This window comes from Dendrobates tinctorius, unplaced genomic scaffold (assembly GCF_039654945.1).
Source record: "Dendrobates tinctorius isolate UK_male_01 unplaced genomic scaffold, ASM3965494v1 ptg000011l, whole genome shotgun sequence".
NCBI classification, from domain to species: Eukaryota; Metazoa; Chordata; class Amphibia; order Anura; family Dendrobatidae; genus Dendrobates; species Dendrobates tinctorius.
Genome location: NW_027361679.1, coordinates 111592200 through 111613086, shown reverse-complemented (window position 1 = coordinate 111613086; position 20887 = coordinate 111592200). Strand labels below are relative to the sequence as shown.

At 43.3% G+C, this 20887-nt stretch overlaps 1 protein-coding gene across 1 annotated transcript in view; it reads right to left on the bottom strand.

The window, feature by feature from the left end:
• The window catches only part of REX1BD (required for excision 1-B domain containing), a 36164-nt gene that overhangs the window by 8139 nt on the left and 7138 nt on the right, over positions 1–20887 (bottom strand). Inside the window, exons 2-4 of the mRNA XM_073546210.1 lie at positions 7703–7785; positions 271–475; positions 114–202 (exon numbers count right to left, since the gene is read on the bottom strand). Of these exons, the coding sequence (XP_073402311.1) occupies positions 114–202; positions 271–475; positions 7703–7785 (377 nt within the window). The remainder of the gene's footprint in view (positions 1–113; positions 203–270; positions 476–7702; positions 7786–20887) is intronic.

Here is a 20887-nt window from a genome sequence, read left to right as displayed (position 1 = left end):
ACACTGTGGTTAGATTCACGTCCTTCACATTCTTGTTTTAAACTAAACAGATTTTGGGGTAATTTTTAAATATTTACTTATTAAAATAAAAATACATATTAAAATGCACCTACTTCTGTTTCACAAGATGAACCTCCTCTTGATGGGCCTCATCATTTGGGTGGTCCTGCGCATTCTGCTTTGCTAGCTGTAGTCTTGCAGTCTGGCAAGACAGAAAGTATTATGGACCGGCTTGCAACAAATAACTAATCACTTAACAAGAACACGTACCAGCTCTAATTTCTCCTTCTCCAGCTCCTGGATCTTTTCCAGGTGTTCGGAAAGATCAGGTCGATCGTGCAGCTCCCGAAAGCGATCCTTCATCTGGATAAGCTCTTTGCTGATGCCGTTGAAAGCCTGTGTAATCTCATGAACCAACTGCCGATACCGGATAAAGTCATAATGTGGGCCAGATTTCAGATAAGCCTGATGTCCCCTGAAATTAAAATACAAAAATATTATGACTGATGATAACTTTCATTTAAAAATTTGCTATTTAGCGCACAGTTTTTTTGAGAACGTTCACTTGACTAATTGATATATACACAGTTACAACATGTAAAAAAAAGCCATGAAAATGATTAACAACTCGGTGCGATTCTCTTTGAAATTTTGGCAGTACCAATTACAGCATTTCATGTAAAAGAAAGGGAGAAGAGGGAGAATGGCTTACAAGTTAACACCACAAATATGACCAAGAACCTGGCATGGCCATTTCACAGATCTCCAACACCGCTAGATGTGTGGTCAAACATGACTACTACATGAACATAGCCAGTATTAGATTGCATCATCATGGAGCAAAATGGTATATGACTTATAGCAAACATAACCCTTTGCCAAAATCTGGTGTGTGCATGAATTATACCCATCTTTCATGTTAAGAAGAAATAGTCACTCATAAATAACAAGAATTTAAAGGCATAGACCTTGAATGGAGAAACAGGCTGCATGCTAACGAGCCGCTCTATTCAGCTCCTTCTGGCCACAATTCGCCAACGGAAGGCACAAGTCTCTTTTTGGTGATCGATGTAATAATTATCATCCATCCAGGGTATAAGTGATTATTTATGTAGACCAGAATTCCCCAGTATAGTCTAATACCAATTTTAATCTCCATGTAGACTCCATCCTGATTGGACTTGATTGCAAGACCTGAATGTCAGTAAGCCGTGCTGCTATGAGAGCTGTGGTATGGTTTACAGCTGTTATTTAGGACTAGTTATTTTTTTTGCTAAGGATCTAAAAACTAATAGGCAGGGAGCTGTGCTGGCTACCTGCAAGTTGTGCCCGACCCAAAGCGATCAGACCGCTCCTGCCGGTGATTCAGCTGCTTCTCTGATGTCACGTCAGCAGAGCAGCGGCTTCTCTTCCGCTCCATTCTGTTGATGGGGCGTGATTACTGGCATTATGCTGATTGACAGTCGGCTGTCAATCAGCATGACATCTGCAGTCATGACCCATCAGCAGAGTAGACTGGAAAAAGAATAGCTGATCTGTTGATATGGAGCAGCTGAAGCGCCGGCAGGAGCGGTCCGTGAATGCTATGAGTTGGCGCAGGGAGAGCAGGAAGGTAGTTTATTTGCTAGACTCAAAGTAAAAAAATAAATAAAATATCCCTGGACAACTCCTAATGAGTTTTATTATCCAATAAAGTGATGGCTCAATTTATGATCAGTGCCGGTGGACTTCAGGAACTCACAGAAATCCTGATAATAAAGGAGACGTGGGAAAAATTAACGAGGTAATTTAGCAATGCGGCCTTCATTTCTCAAAAATATCAGACTCCCCTGATCATAAAGTGATAGCTTATTCTAACATTATGCCATCCTCTATTTAGATGAGAAACTCCTTTCGGAAAAAACATTAATCTTCACTTAGATCAGAACTGCAACGCCGATAAAAATAAAGCGGAGTGATATGAATTAGAAAATGATAACACTGCACCAATGAAATTCTCATTCGTCTTTTTCTTTGTGCTCACTGCTGACGTTGCCAGTCATTCTGCTATAGATTTCTTATTACATCTGAGTAAATCCCAGAAATTATTAACCACAAAATCTTGCAGTCAATAAACCTTGCAATTCCAGGGCTGAATTTATGAGAGTGTTTGTTGTTTAATCCTCACTAACACAAATATGATTAACACATTGCAGAAATACCTCCATATTTCATACGGATAAAGGTTGTAAGACACAGGGCCAGCAGATGTCCTGAAGTCAAGCAATCCTCCAATATCCTGTCATGTGGGAACGTTTAACTTTTTATTATTATTGTATACTTTTACTTTACTATTATTATTTTTTTCAAATAAATATTCCAGAGATATAAAATAAATAAGCCAATGATTTGGGGCAGAAGTGTTAAAATTGGAACTCTCCACATTTTCTGGCTTTGAGAAATTGACTTGTAGATTGACCCTGAAAGATTAACCTTCAGAATCGAGTGCGTATGCATAAAGGAGTGCATAAAAGACTGAACAAAGTTGCAGATGCATTCTCCATAGATGTGTGAAAAAATAATATTGCCGTTTTACAGCTGAAAGATGGAAAATCTGGTTTGCACATTGTAGTAGATACAGCCGAGATACTAAAGCTGCACACATACAATAGCCACAGTGTGTATCTGGCAGTTTTTCCATCTTTTACATGTGAATAGACTTCAATAATATAACATATGAAAAATGAATACATCACATTCACACAAGCCTTATTAGATTCGGCATGTACGCAGAGCCTTATGCTGGCGAACACTTGGCCTATACGTCAGGGTAACTAGACTGGACAGTTTTCCAATGAAAGGGTATCGCTTTAAGTGCAATTTGCATATATCTTGGCTAGATTTTTCCGGTTGTGATGGTGTGATATGTTATGTGGGTATCATTTTGTGTCTATTTATATTTTACGGATTTCCATAGTGTTCTCTTGTTGCCCTGTATCATTCCGTGTATTCCTCATCTTGTCTAGAGTCTCAATTACCTTCCAAAAGTCTGATAATTGAATTAGCTCACTTAAGGGGGCTTCACACATAGCGATATCGCCAGCAGTATCGCTAAAGCGTCACCGATTTTGTGACGCAGCAGCAATATTACTAGCGATATCGCTACATGTGACACTTACCTCTGACCGGCTCCCCCGCTGGCTATCGCTGATCGCGCGAGAACGTCCAGGGCCGTTTTCTCGTCGGCGGCTGCTTCCTGCTGGGCTTCCTGCTGGCGCCGACGAGGGCGGAGGACTTCATCATCGCCGAGTCTGACAGGTAAGTAACGACCGCTGCTGTATCGCTGGTGAGATCTGCCTGTTTGGCAGCTCACTAGCGACCATTTAGAGATGCAACAGTGATCCTGACCGGGTCGTATAGTTGTCGGGATCGCTGGTGCATCGCTAAATGTAACGGGGCCCTTACTGTCTGCAGCCTGACTGTATCTATGCCTCTTGATGAACCCCCTGCAGTGCCTTAATCCCCACATCATACCAATGGGTGATTGTACCTGACCACCAAACGACATCTTTTGCATCAGGGAAACGCGTCGAGTGGTTCTATAAATTGGAGTGTTTACTGTCTTTTCATGACTGCTTCAACATTTTTATCTTAAGTGCATTTAATCTTTTGCATACAGATTGTATGACTGAGTGCGACTCTGTATATATATTTTCAAGTGTTGCTGGCCTAATATTGCGGCTCTGTTCATACACGATATGGGCGATTATCCCATTGTATTATGAATTGCATGATTGAGTGCAATTCTATGTATATGTGTTCTGGTTGGTTTGTGCACAGTTGGATGATTTTGGTGCACACTATTTGATATTTATAATTATGTATGTGTTTGCTGTGCCTATATTTTGATGGGTTTTTGCTCTGGCTAGGACTGTATATGGACACATTGTTGTCCTAATAGAGAGAAGATCTCTTGGCAGCTTGATATATTATGTATAAAATTATAACGTAAACTTTTACTATCTAACAAACCCCTTATTGATCTCGGGGTGGATCTTGTATTTTATTTTTCATATATATATTTACTATGAAAAATCAGAATAGAGAATCTTAGATAGGGGTATCTACAAAAACAGTCCTCCCTCTGTGAAGAATAGTTTATGTAATCTATTATAGGTCATCAAAAGAAGAAATTTCATTTTTCACCAGTAATCAAGCCAAGAAGATCTAGACTAGATATCTCTCCTCTTTCCCACCTACCTGTTTAACTCCTTATCACACCCCTGCCACTATAGGGCCCTATAGGGTTAGCAGGGTGAGCCGTCATGGAGTGGGGGGCCAATTGCGCAGGTCCTAGGGCTCCAACCTCCGCTGTCAGGTAGGGAAAACTAGCCAGTGTAGGGTTAGGCACCTCCCAGTGGTGATCATTTCTTTTTGGTATGATGTAATGTATTTTTGATAATTAAAGTTTATTGTTGAATAAAGTTTGAATTTTTAGCAGAGGTATAAGATACACTGTACAAAGTATGATAATCTGTAAGATGTCATAGCTGTCAGGTCTGTGGGGTCGGTAAGCCAAACCTCCGACTCCTCAATTGCCCCGACTTCGACTCCCTCATACACGGCTCATGTTTAAGTCATAAATTTACCGTGGTAAAATGGCAAAATCAGGCTTTTCCATACTTGTCTACCATTAAGCATACATGGGATATCACTGGTCTGCAATTGCTAAGGGAGCTGTCAGTAGCAGGTCTTGAGATTTACGTGCACAACGTAGTAGAACCTAAGACAATCAGTATTAGCCTCATTGATGGCATGGCATGTATTTGCGTGTATTTCCATGCCAATATACAGTATATATAGGTGTGTATATTAAATAATTGTCTGAAAATGGTGCCATGTTATCAACAAATCTACTGTATATATAAAGGCAGTGTGAGACGGTGATATTTTTACATAAATTCACCAAAACAGATTTTGACAGAATTCTGGTACAAAACTGTGTGAAATGCCTCAACATTTTAATGATAAGCATATTGCAGTTTGTGGCGTTTTTACAGCAGTTATGTTCAACTTCTTCTACTCTTTGAAAACTGGCTAGAGCTATACCTGGAGGAGGCATGGCCAATCACGGCTAGGAAATTCATTTTACTTTATATCACAAAAGTGGGGTTAATGAGATTCAGCCCAGTGGACGGTCTTATCAGTGACTCACATCTTTATATAAGTGTGCATAGAGACAGCTGTCACTCACTGACGGGACCACCCACTGGACCAAAAATCTCAGAAAAATCAGAGGTTTAAATGATTAAAAAACAGGTTATATCGCCTGTTATGTTACAGAGAAACAATCCACAGTGGACAGAGTTCGAGTTGAAATTTTCTCATATTTGTAGTTTAAAGCGAATTTGAACATTTTTGACATTTGATTTACAGCATCAGAAAAATGGGGAACAGGATTCCCCATAATGCTCTGCAGCTGTCAGTGCTGTGGCGTTAGTCAGTTAAATATCATAAATTGGGTACAGTAGTACAATGCAGGATGTGCTGAATATTTTTTCATAAGAATTTGGGAAAGTTATGAAATGTCCTATAAATGTCTGTTCTAATCCATATCAAAGGATCTCGGCATTTTGTTGACATGTATCTGTGCTGCATTTTATGTACATGCTCAGTAGTGAGGCTCCTTTTTTACAGATCAAGGGAAAAAGGCACTGGGAAGGAATGCCTACACTCATCTCAGAACTGCTAGAGTGAACAGATGATAGCTTGCTTATTGTATCATATGGTGATGAAATGGTCATTTCCAGTTGGAGATCAGAGGCTGGTATGGAGGTCTATTCTCTTCAGCGATAAGCCTCACTTTTGTCTTGGATGCATTGATAGCCTGTGAATTTTATGGAGGCCATGGGGGCAAAGGAATGTGTGGGGTGGCATAATGTATAGTAGCCTGGCACCTATAATCTTTATTCCAGGTACACTAACAGCTGAGCGTTACATTGATTTGCAGGTGGAACCAATGGTACGACCATTTCTTCAAAGTGCACCAGCAGCCATTTCCCAACACAAGACCACACTTTCTTGGTCCACTGTGAGCAGCCTGTATGGCCTAAACATGCTACCATGACTTGGAGCATCTCTGGACTTGTCTCCCATCAATCACATCTAGGACTTGACTGGTCGCCAATTGCAAAAGGATCTGCCAGCAGTGGATCTTGACGATTTTTGTATACAAGTGTATACAGCATGGAAGAACATTCCTCAAAAAACTGTTAATAACCTCATTGATGGCAGCAAGGCATGTAGGAGCCTGTGAGGCGGCGCTTAGTCTCGATATTGAATAAATTGAGATATTATGAAAATTTTGTAACCATTTTTTCATCATTTGCATATCATTAACGTCTATCCAGCCTGTGATTTTCCTAATTCTACAACTTTTCCTTTTTGGTGTTGTGATTCCGATGTTGATGAGTGCATCTGCACAGACAGATATATACACATATACGGTACATTTTGTGTGTCGTCCATTTATTACCCCAAAATCCAATTTCCTCATTATCTCTGATGAAACTAACTAATGTCTCTACCACCAGCACAGGTATTGCTATCAAAACTCTTCATTTACAACGTAAAGGAACTCTTCTATAATTCTATCTCTCCGAATGCCTGTAAAGATGTAATTAAAAGCACTGGCCGGAAATCTGCAAGTGTTTAGTGAACTTATGGATTTTCTCCTGTAAATGACAACAAATCAGAGCGGTACTATAAATGGCTAACCAATACCAAAATATTATCAAGTGCTATGGATACTCTAGAAAGAACAAGGCTGCAGCTAACAAACAAAATTAAAATCAGGCGCTCCTCAGCTCTGTTATTCTTTACCAAAGTGGAAAAAAAGCAGTTTAAATAGGCGGAACAAGGAGTAAAGCGTTATGTTGGATTGCTGATGAAGTCCAGATGAGCTGAATGGAGAAAAACAAAACATCTTGTATTTTATTTCAAAGAGGACCACATGCAAATGTATCCAAGCTATAATCAGAATGTGTACACTGCTCCTAACTCATTCAGGGGAAGTGTGATACCAAAGATCTGTAAGTGACTCTGCTATTGGGTATTACATAGTGGCACCCCGCAGGTGATATATAATGGTGACAACGTGGGTTAAGCACATGTGAATAAAACACTCCAGGAAACCTCGTCCTCCTACTGCTCGCAATGTTCTCGTTTCCATAAATTACAGGGTGACACCACTGCTACGTTACAAACTGCTCCGCTTCAGCTCATTGTTCCAAATGTTGCACAGATCGCAGTCCCCCAGCACACATCGATATATTCTGGAGTGACACATTAATAGTGCAATAGTACCTGTATATACCTGTTTTACTGCAGACATATTCACTTTCTAAATATGCTCCCCTTACGATGGCCATTAAGGGATATTTGCTAAAGTGAAGGTTTTTTTTCGAGAAAAAAGAAAAAAAACTATATGTTAGATTAGTAAAATCGTATCCAAATTGTCATGTTATTCATACCACAGGGAAAAGGTTGGAAAAACAAAACCCAGTGGTGGAATAGCCCTGTTTTCTCCCACTTCCTACCTCATAAAGTACGCGTCTCATTTACCCCCAGAAGATTAAAAAAAAAAAATCTCAGCCAATATGTATGCAGTATAGGACACAGCACTTCTGCCTGGTTGCCATAATGAAGAAATTCAGGTACTCACTCATCAAAGAGATGGTAGGTCTCCACACGTTCTGCTTGTAGCTGGTAAAATCTCTGTATAAGTTGCTGGAAATCATTGTCTGTCTAAGAGAGCAAAAAGAAATAGTATAGTGAACATACAGGTAACGTACTAGAGGGCAGAACGTTGGAGAGGACTAGCAGTGCCCAAAACCAAGGATGGCCCATGATGTCTAGCAGAACACTTGCGTAGCGTAGATTTCAGGGTACATTCACATATTATGGGTCTCCTGATGAAAAATCTGCAGAATTTAATGATCTTTCAAGTCTGAAATCTACAGCTCTTGACTGTATCCTGCAGATTTATCACATAGGTGCTGCATGTACATTCCCTAAAGGCTGGGTCATCTGAGAGCAGGACGTGAAGGCTTCTACTGGATTTAGGGGTGCTGCCTTCAGTATGTAGCCAACAAAAAGTGGAGCCCCAACCTCAAAATGCACTTGATATGAAATCAGTATCGGTAAGAGACACGGAAAACAGAGAAACGTCCCTAAATGTACACATAATGGATATGTACAGAGAGCCCATTGCCCTACAAACGATACATGAAGAACTTGATATTTCTCCTGTCTCGAAAAAAGAAGAGGAAATAACTTGTCAGCGCCTGTAATCATAGGAGAAACTTACACATATGGACTACGAAGCTAGGGACCCAAGAAGAAAAGTGCTGAGAACAGCCAAGAACAAATGTCCAAAGGTCAAAACTCCCCAAAAGGGGTTTCCTAATTTCACAAAGTTCTTCTGGCTCCTCAGCCAGTCCTTGCCCTGTGAATGAGTGTTTTTCTACAGTAGTTATATGTTGGATGGAGTCATCTATGTCCGTGTCGTGTTTACTGTTGGAGCTCCAATTTTCACTGGTGGGGGCTATTCATACGGTGCCCAGCATTCGGCTGCCTGTAGAGGATGAATCATGGCACGGCTTCTTCTCAATAGTAGATAAATCTACATCACCATCTGCTGGTGTCTGTATAGTGCAACCATCGGAACCAGGCACCCCGGATTCACTTCTCCATTTCTATTCGAGATGCCATGATTTTGGTCTGATGAAGGGGAGCAGATCCCCAAAACGTCCTTTAGGGCAATGTATGAGTAAAATAGTATCTCTGGGTGACACTCTGGTCTGATACTACATTCAGTAACAGTGCCAATTTATCTCTATTTATTCTGTGGGTGCCCTGACTATGGTAATACCAAATTTATGTGGTTTTATTTATATTTTATGGATTTTGTAAAATAAATATAAACATATGGTATATTCAGATTTTCTGTTGGCCTAGCCTGAGAATAATACATTTTCAAATTTCCCGTCAAATGAGCTTCATGAGGGTTTATTTTTGCATAAGATATAGTTCAAGTGGTCATATTTTCTGGAACATACTGTATGACTTTTTGATCAATTTGTATTACCCTTTTTAGAAGTGGAGTGCACAGATAAAATGGTTATTTTGGATTTTTATATTTTTTTTACTATTCTGCAGGTCCATACGATAATAAAAATACCCAGTTCATGTTTTTTTGAGTTTTACTAGCCTTACACAAAAAAAAAGTAATAAAAAAAAACAAATAATTTTTATGGGGAAGATGTGAGGGGGTTGCCATTTTCCAAGACTCATATCATTCTTCTTGTTTTTTCCATACACAAAGTTGCTTGAGCGTTTATTTTTAGTTGGACAAACTGTAGTTTTTGGGTGCATACAACTTTTTGAGTACTTTCTTTTTCATTTTTTGTGATGCTGCAAAAATCAGCAATTAACCCCTTCACCCCCAAGGGTGGTTTGCACGTTCATGACCGGGCCAATTTTTACAATTCTGACCACTGTACATTTATGAGGTCATAACTCTCGAACGCTTCCATGGATCCCGGTGATTCTGACATTGTTTTCTCGTGACATATTGTACTTCATGTTAGTGGTAAAATTTCATTCAAATAACTTGCGTTTATTTGTGAGAAAAACGGAAATTTGGCGAAAATTTTGAAAATTTCGCAATTTTCCAACTTTGAATTTTTATGCCCTTAAATCACAGAGATACGGCACACAAAAAACTTGATAACTAACATTTCCCACATGTTTACTTTACATCAGCACAATTTTGGAACCAAAATTTTTTTTTGTTAGGAAGTTATAAGGGTTAAAAGTTGACCAGCGATTTCTCATTTTTACAACACCATTTTATTTTTAGGACCACATCACATTTGAAGCCACTTTGAGGGGTCTATATGATAGAAAATACCCAAAAGTGACACCATTCTAAAAACTGCACCCCTTAAGGTGCTCAAAACCACATTCAAGAAGTTTATTAACCCTTTAGGTGCGTCACAGGAATTTTTTTGAATATTTAAAAAAAAATGAACATCTAACTTTTTTTCATAAAAAAAATACTTCAGGTTCAATTTTTTTTATTTTACCAAGCGTAACAGGAGAAATTGAACTGCAAAAGTTATTGTGCAATTTGTCCTGAGTACGCAGATACCTGATATGTGGGGGGGGGAACGACTGTTTCGGCGCATGGCAGAGCTCAGAATGGAAGGAGCGCCTTTGACTTTTTCAATGCAAAATTGGCTGGAATTCAGATTGGACGCCATGTCACGTTTGGAGAGTCCCTGATGTACCTAAACAGTGGAAACCCCCTACAAGTGACCCCATTTTGGAAACTAGACCCCCCAAGGAACTTATCTAGATATGTGGTGAGAACTTTGAACCCACAAGGGCTTTACAGAAGTTTATAACGTACAGCGGTACAATTAAAAAATCATATTTTTTCCACAAAAATGATCTTTTCACCCCAATTTTTATTTTCCCAAGGGTAACAGGACCCTAAAAGTTATTGTGCAATTTGTCCTGAGTACGCTGATACCCCACATGTGGGGGTAAACCACTATTTGGGCGCATGGCAGAGCTCGGAAGGGAAGCAGCGCCATTTGACGTTTTGGGCTGGAATTGAGATCGGACACCATGTCGCGTTTGGAAAACCCCTGATGTACCAAAACAGTGGAAACCCCCCACAAATGACACCATTTTGGAAAATAGACCCCCTAAGGAACTTATCTAGATGTGTGGTGAGAACTTTGAACCCCCATGGGCTTCACAGAAGTTTATAACATAAAGCCATACAATTAAAAAATCATATTTTTTCAACAAAAATGATCTTTTCACCCTCAATTCTTATTTTTCCAAGGGTAACAGGACCCTAAAAGTTATTGTGCAATTTGTCCTGAGTACGCTGATACCCCACATGTGGGGGTAAACCACTATTTGGGCGCATGGCAGAGCTCGGAAGGGAAGCAGCGCCATTTGACGTTTTTGGCTGGAATTGAGATCGGACACCATGTCGCGTTTGGAAAACCCCTGATGTACCAAAACAGTGGAAACCCCCCACAAATGACACCATTTTGGAAACTAGACCCCCTAAGGAACTTATCTAGATGTGTGGTGAGCACTTTGACCCCCTCAGTGCTTCACAGAAGTTTACAACGCCCGGGCGTGAAAATAAAAAATTCGTATTTTTTCCACAAACATGATCTTTTAGTCACCATTTCTTTATTTTCCCAAGGGTACCAGGAGAAATTGGACCCCAAAAGTTGTTGTACAATTTGTCCTGAGTATGCTGATACCCCATATGTGGGAGAAAACTGCTGTATGGGCACACGTCGGGGCTCGGAAGGGAAGTAGTGACGTTTTGGAATGCAGACTTTGATGGAATGGTCTGCGGGTGTCATGTTGCCTTTGGAGAGCCCCTAATGTACCTAAACAGTGGAAACCCCCCACAAATGACACCATTTTGTAAACTAGACCCCCCAAGGAACTTATCTAGATGTGTGGTGAGCACTTTGACCCCCCCAGTGCTTCACAGAAGTTTACAACGCCCGGGCGTGAAAATAAAAAATTCGTATTTTTTCCACAAACATGATCTTTTAGTCACCATTTTTTTATTTTCCCAAGGGTACCAGGAGAAATTGGACCCCAAAAGTTGTTGTCCAATTTGTCCTGAGTACGCTGACACCCCATATGTGGGAGAAAACTACTGTATGGACACACGTCGGGGCTCGGAAGGGAAGCAGTGACGTTTTGGAATGCAGATTTTGATGGAATGGTCTGCGGGTGTCATGTGCGTTTGGAGAGCCCCTGATGTACCTAAACTATTGAAACTCCCCATAAGTGACCCCATTTTGGACACTAGACCCCCCACGGAACTTATCTAGATGTGTGGTGAGCACTTTGAACCCCCAAGTGCTTCACAGAAGTTTATAACACTCGGACGTGAAAATAAAAAAATCATTTTTTTCCACAAAAATGATATTTTTGCCCCCAATTTTTTATTTTCCTAAGGGTAACAGGAGAAATTGGACCCCAAAAATTGTTTTGCAATTTGTCCTGAGTAGGCTGATACCCTACATGTGGGGGTAAAACACTGTTTGGGCGCATAGCAGAGCTTGGAAGGGAAGGAGCACCATTTGACTTTTTCAACTCAGAATTGGCTGGAATTGAGATCAGACGCCATGTTGCATTTGGAGAGCCCCTGATGTGCCCAAACAGTGGAAACCCCCAATTCTAACTCCAACCCGAACCCCAACACGCCCCTAACCCTAGCCCTAACCCTAGCCCTAACCCTAACCCTACCCTAACCCTACCCCAACACACCCCTAGCCCTAACCCTAGCCCTAACCCTAATGGAAAAATGGAAATAAATACATTTTTTTTATTTTATTATTTTTCCCTAACTAAGGGCGTGATAACGGGGGGTTTGATTTACTATTTATGGCGGTTTTTATGTTTGGCGGCTGTCGCACGCTAAAAGACGCTTTTTATTGTAAAAATAGTTTTTGCATCACCACATATTGAGAGCTATAATTTTTCCGTATTTTGACCCACCGAGTCATGTGAGGTCTTATTTTTTGCGGGACGAGTTGACGTTTTTATTGGTACCATTTTCGGGCACGTGAAACTTTTTGATCGCTTTTTATTCCGATTTTTGGGACGCAGAATGAACAAAAACCAGCGTTTCATGAATTTCTTTTGGGGTGCGTTTACACCGTTCCGCTTGCGGTAAAATTGATAAAGCGGTTTTATTCTTCGGGTCAGTACGGTTACAGTGATACCTCATTTAGGTCGTTTTTTTTATGTTTTTGTCGGTTTTATGCAATGAAAACTATTTTATATAAAAAATTATTATTTTTGCATCGCTTTATTCTGCGAGTTATAACTTTTTTATTTTTTCGCTGATGATGCTGTGTAGTGGCTTGTTTTTTGCGGGACAAGATGACATTTTCAGCGGTATCATGGATATTTATATGCGTCTTTTTGATCGCGCGTTATTGCACTTTTTGTTTGGCGGTATGATAATAAATCATTTTTTGCTTCGTTTTTTTTTATTTTTTAAGGGGTTCGCTAAAGGGGTTAACTAATGGGACAGTTTTATAGGGCAGGTCGTTACGGACGCGGCGATACCTAATATGTGTACTTTTATTGTTTTTTTTTTTATTATTTTCAAAAAATGAATTTATTGGGGAATATAATTTTTTTTTTTTTTACTAATTTATTTGGCGATTTTTTTTAATTTATTTTTACACTTTTTTTTAATTTTTTTTTTTACTTTATTACATAGTCCCAGGTGGGACATCACTGTCCTGTGACAGATCGCTGATCTGTCACATCACAGATCACTGTGACAGATCAGCAATCTGTCACAGGCAGTGCACAAGGCTTCCTCATGCCTGCGCTTTGCAGGCACTGAGGAAGCCAGCTTCCCCAGGCCCCCCGAAGGCCCCCGTCGCCATCTTGGATTCGGGGGCCTGGAGGAAAGGAGCCCCCCGCAGCAGCGCTGCACAATGCGCTGCCGTGGGGGGCTCAGGGAAGCACGGAGGGAGCCCCCTCCCTGCCGATGCTTCCCTTTAACTCCCGGTACACCGCGATCGCGTTTGATCGCGGTGTGCAAGGGGTTAACGTGTCGGGGGCAGTCCGTGACCGCCCCTGACACATTGTGCCGGGTGTCAGCTGTGATAATCAGCGGTAGACGTACTATCCCGTCCCCGGTCATACGGGCCCGGGTACCGTGGACGGGATAGTACGTCTCATGTCAGGAAGGGGTTAAAGCATTACTCTGCTGTTTTTCATATTTTTTCTCGTAGTATTCTTTGCTTTTTTTTATAATATGGGTAGATACAATTGCAGAAATACACATTTTATATAATGTGACCATAATCCTCATATTACAAGCAGATACAGTAGTGATCATATCGTACTGATTACAACAAATCCACTGAACCAAACCCAATATAAGCACCACATAGTGGTAGGCGCGCTATGTACCTGTGCACACGAGACAGATGCATCATTTCTGATTGGAGTTCACTTTCTCATTCTGTTTGGCCAGGACAGTTATTGATTGCAGTTTTTTTTTATTTCATCACTTTCCCCATGTGTACACAAACCTCATTCTGCTTTTCCTAGTACCACAGGCAGTAATAAAGCTCTCTCACTCTGCAAAGAGTAATAGTAACCACTTGGTGCTTCCATACGGCACAAATGTCTCTACTGGGGCCCCACTTTGCCGACATATCGCAAGAGTGTGTAGGGGTCGGCCGAGTTGGGGGGGTGGTCCCTCTTTATACCGCGCAGAGATGTATCAGAGACACGATGGAGGCAAATGTCGGGTAAAACAGGTCCAAGCTTTATTCTCTGGCCGCCCACTTGACAGCCTCCGCAGTACACCGCACTTCAATGCAATACACTTTACTTTGCTTTACTTATCGGCCCTCCGTTTCCAGAGCCGCTTCCCGCACACCGTACTTTACACTGGGGACGTGTATGCGTACACCGTCCCCTCTTCACTCGTTGACACTCCTGTCAGATCCGTCACTGTGACCGCCCTAGGCCTGTAACCAACAGTACTTTTAATGAACAGTAGTCTCTCTCAGTACGGTATGCTTTACCTCGATGCCTCGTCTATTCTGCGGTACTTTCCTGTCAGGACCACCCCCCTGACGTTATCTCTCCTCAGTCCCCCTGGTTTGGTTTTCCTCAGAGTGCCCAGACTGTCGTAGTCCTCCTGTCATTGGAGCTCCCCCTGGGGACTGGAACTTTCTGTATTCAGTATTTATAGCACTCCCGGTCCCCTGTCACTGTAACTCCACCCCCCATGACCAACGGTTTCTAAAGCCCTAAGCTGATGTCAAGTCCTTTGCTCACACTCCTCCCTGCCATCTAATGGTCAACCCAAGGTACTGCACGTCCGCTACACTTTCCTAGCTGTTTCCCCACTGTAGTAACTGACACCTGTCTAAACTGTGCAAACCTATCTTTCTCTATTCTGACACGTCCGTCCATCAGGTCACCTTCCCTACACTCTCCCTTCCTATTGTCGTCCTCGACAATTCGTAATCCCTGCCTTCGTCGTCCTGAAGCTTCACCTACACTCTGTTGTCGGACCAGCTGTTGGGCCAAACCCACTTCCTGCGGGGGCCGAACCATACTGGGAGCACCATGCTCTGAGCAGCCTACAGCAACTCCCCAGCGCGCACGCCACATGACGTCTTTCAAATTGGGCTAGGTACACCCATATTCTCTCTATGGCATGTACCTTCCCCTACTCTCCCCTTCTGTCACCTTCCACTATCCGGTACGCCATGATCGAGGCCTCACACCTACCAGATCATTGTCGGCGCCCGCCTTCCTTCTTCCGGGGTGTCCGTGGTGTCGGGGACCTGACCTAGGACGGCTGTCTTTCTCACGTCTTCCATCTCTTTTACCTTTCTTTCAGTTATGTCATGGTCGGCGTCTCGGTCTCCCAGACCTCCTCCACATCTAGAACCCTTTTCGGATCGCACACTTTCCTTTGGTCCCATAGACCTTCCCTTACCCGAACCTGTTGCATTTACTTTTGCATATTATACAACAAAACAACTTTATAATAGCAATAGTACCCCTTTTTCTATTTTTTTTTCATTTACCATTTTTTTTCTTTTTAACCAACAAAACAAACAAAAAAAAAAATATAACAGGCTTTCTCCGCCTTCCTTTAACATTGGCACTTTTCTTTTTGCATCCCCGCTATGTCAGGCAAACCAATTTCAACACTTATAACAAGAAAAACATTTTTCTTTTAACCTGGATGCAAACTGTCCCAATTACACCGTTATGCAGATAGCGAATTCCCAACAGTTCAAGCCATCTCCTGGTGGCTGGTAGCAAGGGACCCCACAACCGTGGAGCTCCCAGGATGCAAGAAGTGTCCCTTTCTGCAAGTTAGTATAAACGAGCCGTCCTGGGGATCGTGCAGCCGCCATGCCAGCCTCTCCCCTCTCATGGAGCAGGTTCCAGACTTCCTGCTCCCTGGCCCTCTTCTTCTTTATAACTCCTGCGACCCAAACAGAGGGTCCGATACGAGCCCTGGAGTCCGGTGGGCGGGACTTAACCGAGGATGACGGCGGGTCAGAGGCGGCTGATGAGGTCAGCGGCCCAGCAGCCGCTGGGACCGGGTGGCGGGCAGGGACAGCTGGATTTCTCACAGATTGGGCCACAGGGCCTGACACATAGGCCGCAGCCGGCTCCAACGCCGGCATAGCCGCGGCCGCGGGATAGGCTGCACCCGGAGTTCCAGACGGAGCCAGAGCAGCTGCCGATTCTGGGAATGAGGTCGCTACCGGCAGGGGACACGCAGCAGCGCCTTTTGTAGACAGTCTCCGCACCGGCGACACCAGACGTGGCGCCACCAGGCACGATGAATCAGGAACGGGAACGGAGGCCCTGCTCAGCGTAAACAGTAAGGGCCTCCTCAGCCAGACTTTCGGATACACAGGGGGCCGCGTGCTGCAGCTGAGTAGCGGGGACTTCTTGCGGAGCCGCTGGCAGAGCTGTTGGCAGAGCCGGGGGAACTCTCATCTTCCCGCGGCTTCTCCCGCAGTCTCTGTTCTTCACCCCGCCGTCCGGCGGGGCTGGCCTCCAGGCTCAGGGGCTCCGCGGGGAGGCTTCCTGGTGATGTCTTTGGCGGCCGCTCCTGTAGGGTCCGCAACCGCTCTTCTTCTCCGCCTGAGATCTGGAAGACTGTCCATGACTCCCAGCGGGACTCGATCTCCTGACACCATCGCCACTCCAGGTGCCCGAGGCCTCCTGGCACATATCGTTTCCCCTAGGGGTACGTTGGAGGGGGCCCCAGTCCATCCAGAACCATGGCAAACACCCGGACCTCTCTCCTGCGTTGGAGTAATACCTCCATCTTGGGCAGAATCAGCTGCTGCCTTGGATCCTCTGCAGCAACGCAGATCCACCACAGCGTCCCAATTTGTAATCCACAGGTCAGTAATTGGTAGTCCACAGGTGTTTATAATCCAAAATAGAGCAGCCCAAGTTTTTTCTCAGTCCTTCAGACGCAGGCCTGCCGCAGAAGATAGCGTATTAGCGGCGGTGATCCTGCCGACTACGCCAAATGTAGGGGTCGGCCGAGCTGGGGGGGTGGTCCCTCTTTATACCGCGCAGAGAAGTAAAAGAGATACGATGGAGGCAAATGTCGGGTAAAACAGGTCCAAGCTTTATTCTCTGGCCGCCCACTTGACAGCCTCCGCAGTACACCGCACTTCAATGCAATACACTTTACTTCGCTTTACTTATTGGCCCTCCGTTTCCAGGGCCGCTTCACGCACACCGTACTTTACACTGGGGACGTACATATACGCACCGTCCCCTCTTCACTCATTGACACTCCTGTCAGATCCGTCACTGTGGCCGCCCTAGGCCTGTAACCAACAGTACTTTTAATGAACAGTAGTCTCTCTCAGTACGGTATGCTTTACCTCGATGCCTCGTCTATTCTGCGGTACTTTCCTGTCAGGACCACCCCCCTGACGTTATCTCTCCTCAGTCCCCCTGGTTTGGTTTTCCTCAGAGTGCCCAGACTGTCATAGTCCTCCTGTCACTTGAGCTCCCCCTGGGGACTAGAACTTTCTGGAACCCTCCCTCAGTATTTATAGCATTCCCGGTCCCCTGTCACTGTAACTCCGCCCCCCATGACCAACAGTTTCTAAAGCCCTAAGCTGATGTCAAGTCCTTTGCTCACACTCCTCCCTGCCATCTAATGGTCAACCCAAGGTACTACACGTCCGCTACACTTTCCTAGCTGTTTCCCCACTGTAGTAACTGACACCTGTCTAAACTGTGCAAACCTATCTTTCTCTATTCTGACACGTCCGTCCGTCCGGTCACCTTCCCTACAAGTGTCCGAAACAGTGCCCCATTCTGTGCCTCCATACAGTAATAGTGCCCCCATTGAAACTCCATATATTATTACTCCTTCCCTCTGTGTTCTGGCAATATAAAAACCCACTAAACTGAAAATCACGACTAGTGGTCTCTTCCCCCTCCTCTGTATTCTGCAGCCACGGATAGGGGACTCAATGAGCTGAACTCCTAACCTTCTGTGTCCCCCATATCTCCGGTAGGCTGCAGGACAAAGCACCCTATAGCTTGCCAGAGGGAGAGGCAGGAGAAAGATGCAGGTAGCCGGTTCACTGCAGGACTAGCCAATTTGGCATTTGTAGGTGGTCTAAGTGGTAACGTTTCTCCTTGTGGAAAGGGCCAAGTCAGTGTAAGGAGACTTAATGGCCAAGTAATGATCCCCTGAGAATTCAATTCTCCAAATAGCCTCTTCAGGGAGAGGTGGCACTAACACCCCTATTCTCTTTTCTGATGAAGCTATTTGAATATTTAAACTCCAAGAGCAGCATTACATGGATGCCCGGCCGCTGCTCCATTTATTCTCTATCGGGCTGTGGGAAAGAGCAGAGTGCTGAACACACTCACTGGCAATACATTCTAACAGGGATAAGACTGCCCTGTTCTGCTGATCAGTCACTGCTCAGTGAGTGGTTGTAAGCACGCTCCGGCACTGACTGACAGCTCGTGGTGCAGCACATCAGTACAGAGCCAGCTATCTGTCAGGGCTGTGGCGGGATGGCAGCTGCTGTTTTGAGTTCTGTGACCAGTGACTACAGTAATTGCTTTGGGCATTCATGAATGACTGAAAGCAAGCGGCTCCAGGGAGAAATAAAGCTCATTTTCTCCCGGGTGCAGAACTGTCTGTAGAGAAAATGGGCACCTTCCTAATGCTTCTAAACTGCAGGTTAACCCTATATGTGAAGGATGATGGCATTTTTGAATCTGCCAGGTTCCTTTTACTGGAACTAAACAAAAAAAATCCCATACTCACAATTGTGGACTGTCAACGATCCTTGGCACTTGGTTCTCCAGGCATCGAGATCTGGCGGGGAGCTTCACGTGGCCACTCACTGCAGCCTTCAAATTTAGCTTTAACAGGAGGAGAGATGTTTCTTCCTGTGGGAATGAAGACTTCAGCAGCCACGGGACACTATGCAGTTGCCAAGAGCGCACTACTACTCCAGAAAGTAAGTATAGGCTTTGGTTTTTTATCTTTTAATCAAACAGGGCATATAAAATTTAAACTAATATAAAAAAAAGTCTATAGCTATTTTATAACATATAGATGGGGAAAGTTAGTCTTGAAATAACCTTTTAACATTTAGATAGCGCTAACGATGAATTTAGAATCAATGAATGAATCAGGAGCGTGAGATAAGTGGCATTCTCCTCCGCGCACGCCTCGTCACAAATCTAACTCCAGTCAGTGACTTGAGTAAAAAGCCAGAGTTCCTCATGATTTAGACGAGCTGTGGTGTTATGCCCCCACATCCCACCACAACTCAGCTCATTTGGGTTTCGGTGGGAGAAACTGGCTTGAAAACGTAAATAATTACTAAATGTTTGTGCAACTTGGAATTGAGCAAACAAAAGAGGGACTTTTCAAAATGATTTACATTAGAATTCTGGAGAAATTGCTTTAATGAATCAGGGCCATAGTGTATAACATATCGGTTAAAAACATGACAGCAGACATACTACAAACACTGACATGTGAAAGAACCTAAGGGTGTGTGCACACTGTGCGGATTGTCCTGCAGATTTTTCCGCGTAGATTTTGCTAAATCCGCAGGTAAAATGACCTGCATTTTACCTGCGGATTTGTTGCGGATTGACACCTGTGGATTTCTATAATGGAGCAGGTGTCAAAACGCTGCGGATTCCGCATAAAGAATTGACATGCTGCGGATTTCAATCCGCAGTAAATCCGCAGCATGTGCACTGCGTTTTTCATTTTCCATTGACTTTAAAGGTAATGTACACCGCAGCAGAATCTGGATCCACAGCAAAATCCACAACATGTGCACACACCCTAAAGGCAACATTCCCACAATGAGCATTTATAGCGTTTTTGATGCTGGATGCTTTTGAAGCATCTTACAATTCTACCAAAGTGGATGGGATTTCTAGAGATCTTATTTACCCTGTGTAAACTGGCCTGTGGAGCGTGTTTCAAATCCGCAGCATGTCAATTTATCTTGGGGGTACGCGGAGTTTTCTGTACAGATTTCCAACACAGACTTACATTAGAAGTGCAAAAACCACAGCTAAAAAAATGCACGTGTTTTTAGTGCATTTCCATGATGCAAATGCATAAAAAAAAAAGCATGTAATGCACTAAAATATAGCAATAACGTTTTGTCAAAGCAAAAAAAACAGAAATTATTTAAAGCATGACACACCAAAGAGAGACAAAAAAAAAAAGGAGCGTCGAAAAAGCGCACCTAAAAAAGAACAAAAAATGCAATGAAAAACCGCAAGTAACCTAATTAAAATAGGTACAGAAATTCTGCAATATCTAAAACGCACCAAAAGCTCATTGTGGGAATGTGTGGTGACAGTTTTCACACATACCAGAGACATTTACACACGGTCTACGTAAGAATGGGTCTATGCACGTCAGAGTGTTTCCACGGACCGTGTGTCCATGAACAAAACACGCCGACATGTCCGCTTTTTATCAACAGCATGGGCCACATACGTGTGTCATCAGTGCGACATGTACCGGCGCCTGGGAAAAAGCAATACAGTTCATGCGTTTTCCAGGTGCCGGGTGCTGAAGCCAGCTCGTATGATTGTCGCATGGTCTCACAGATATCAGCGTGACCACACGACAATGATGAGAGTTGTATCCGACACCCATTGTGTATATAATACATAATTAAAAATAAAAAAAATGGGAGTGGGCTCCCGTGTAATCTTCATATACAGCTCCATTACCGGAAAAATAAAAGTTGTA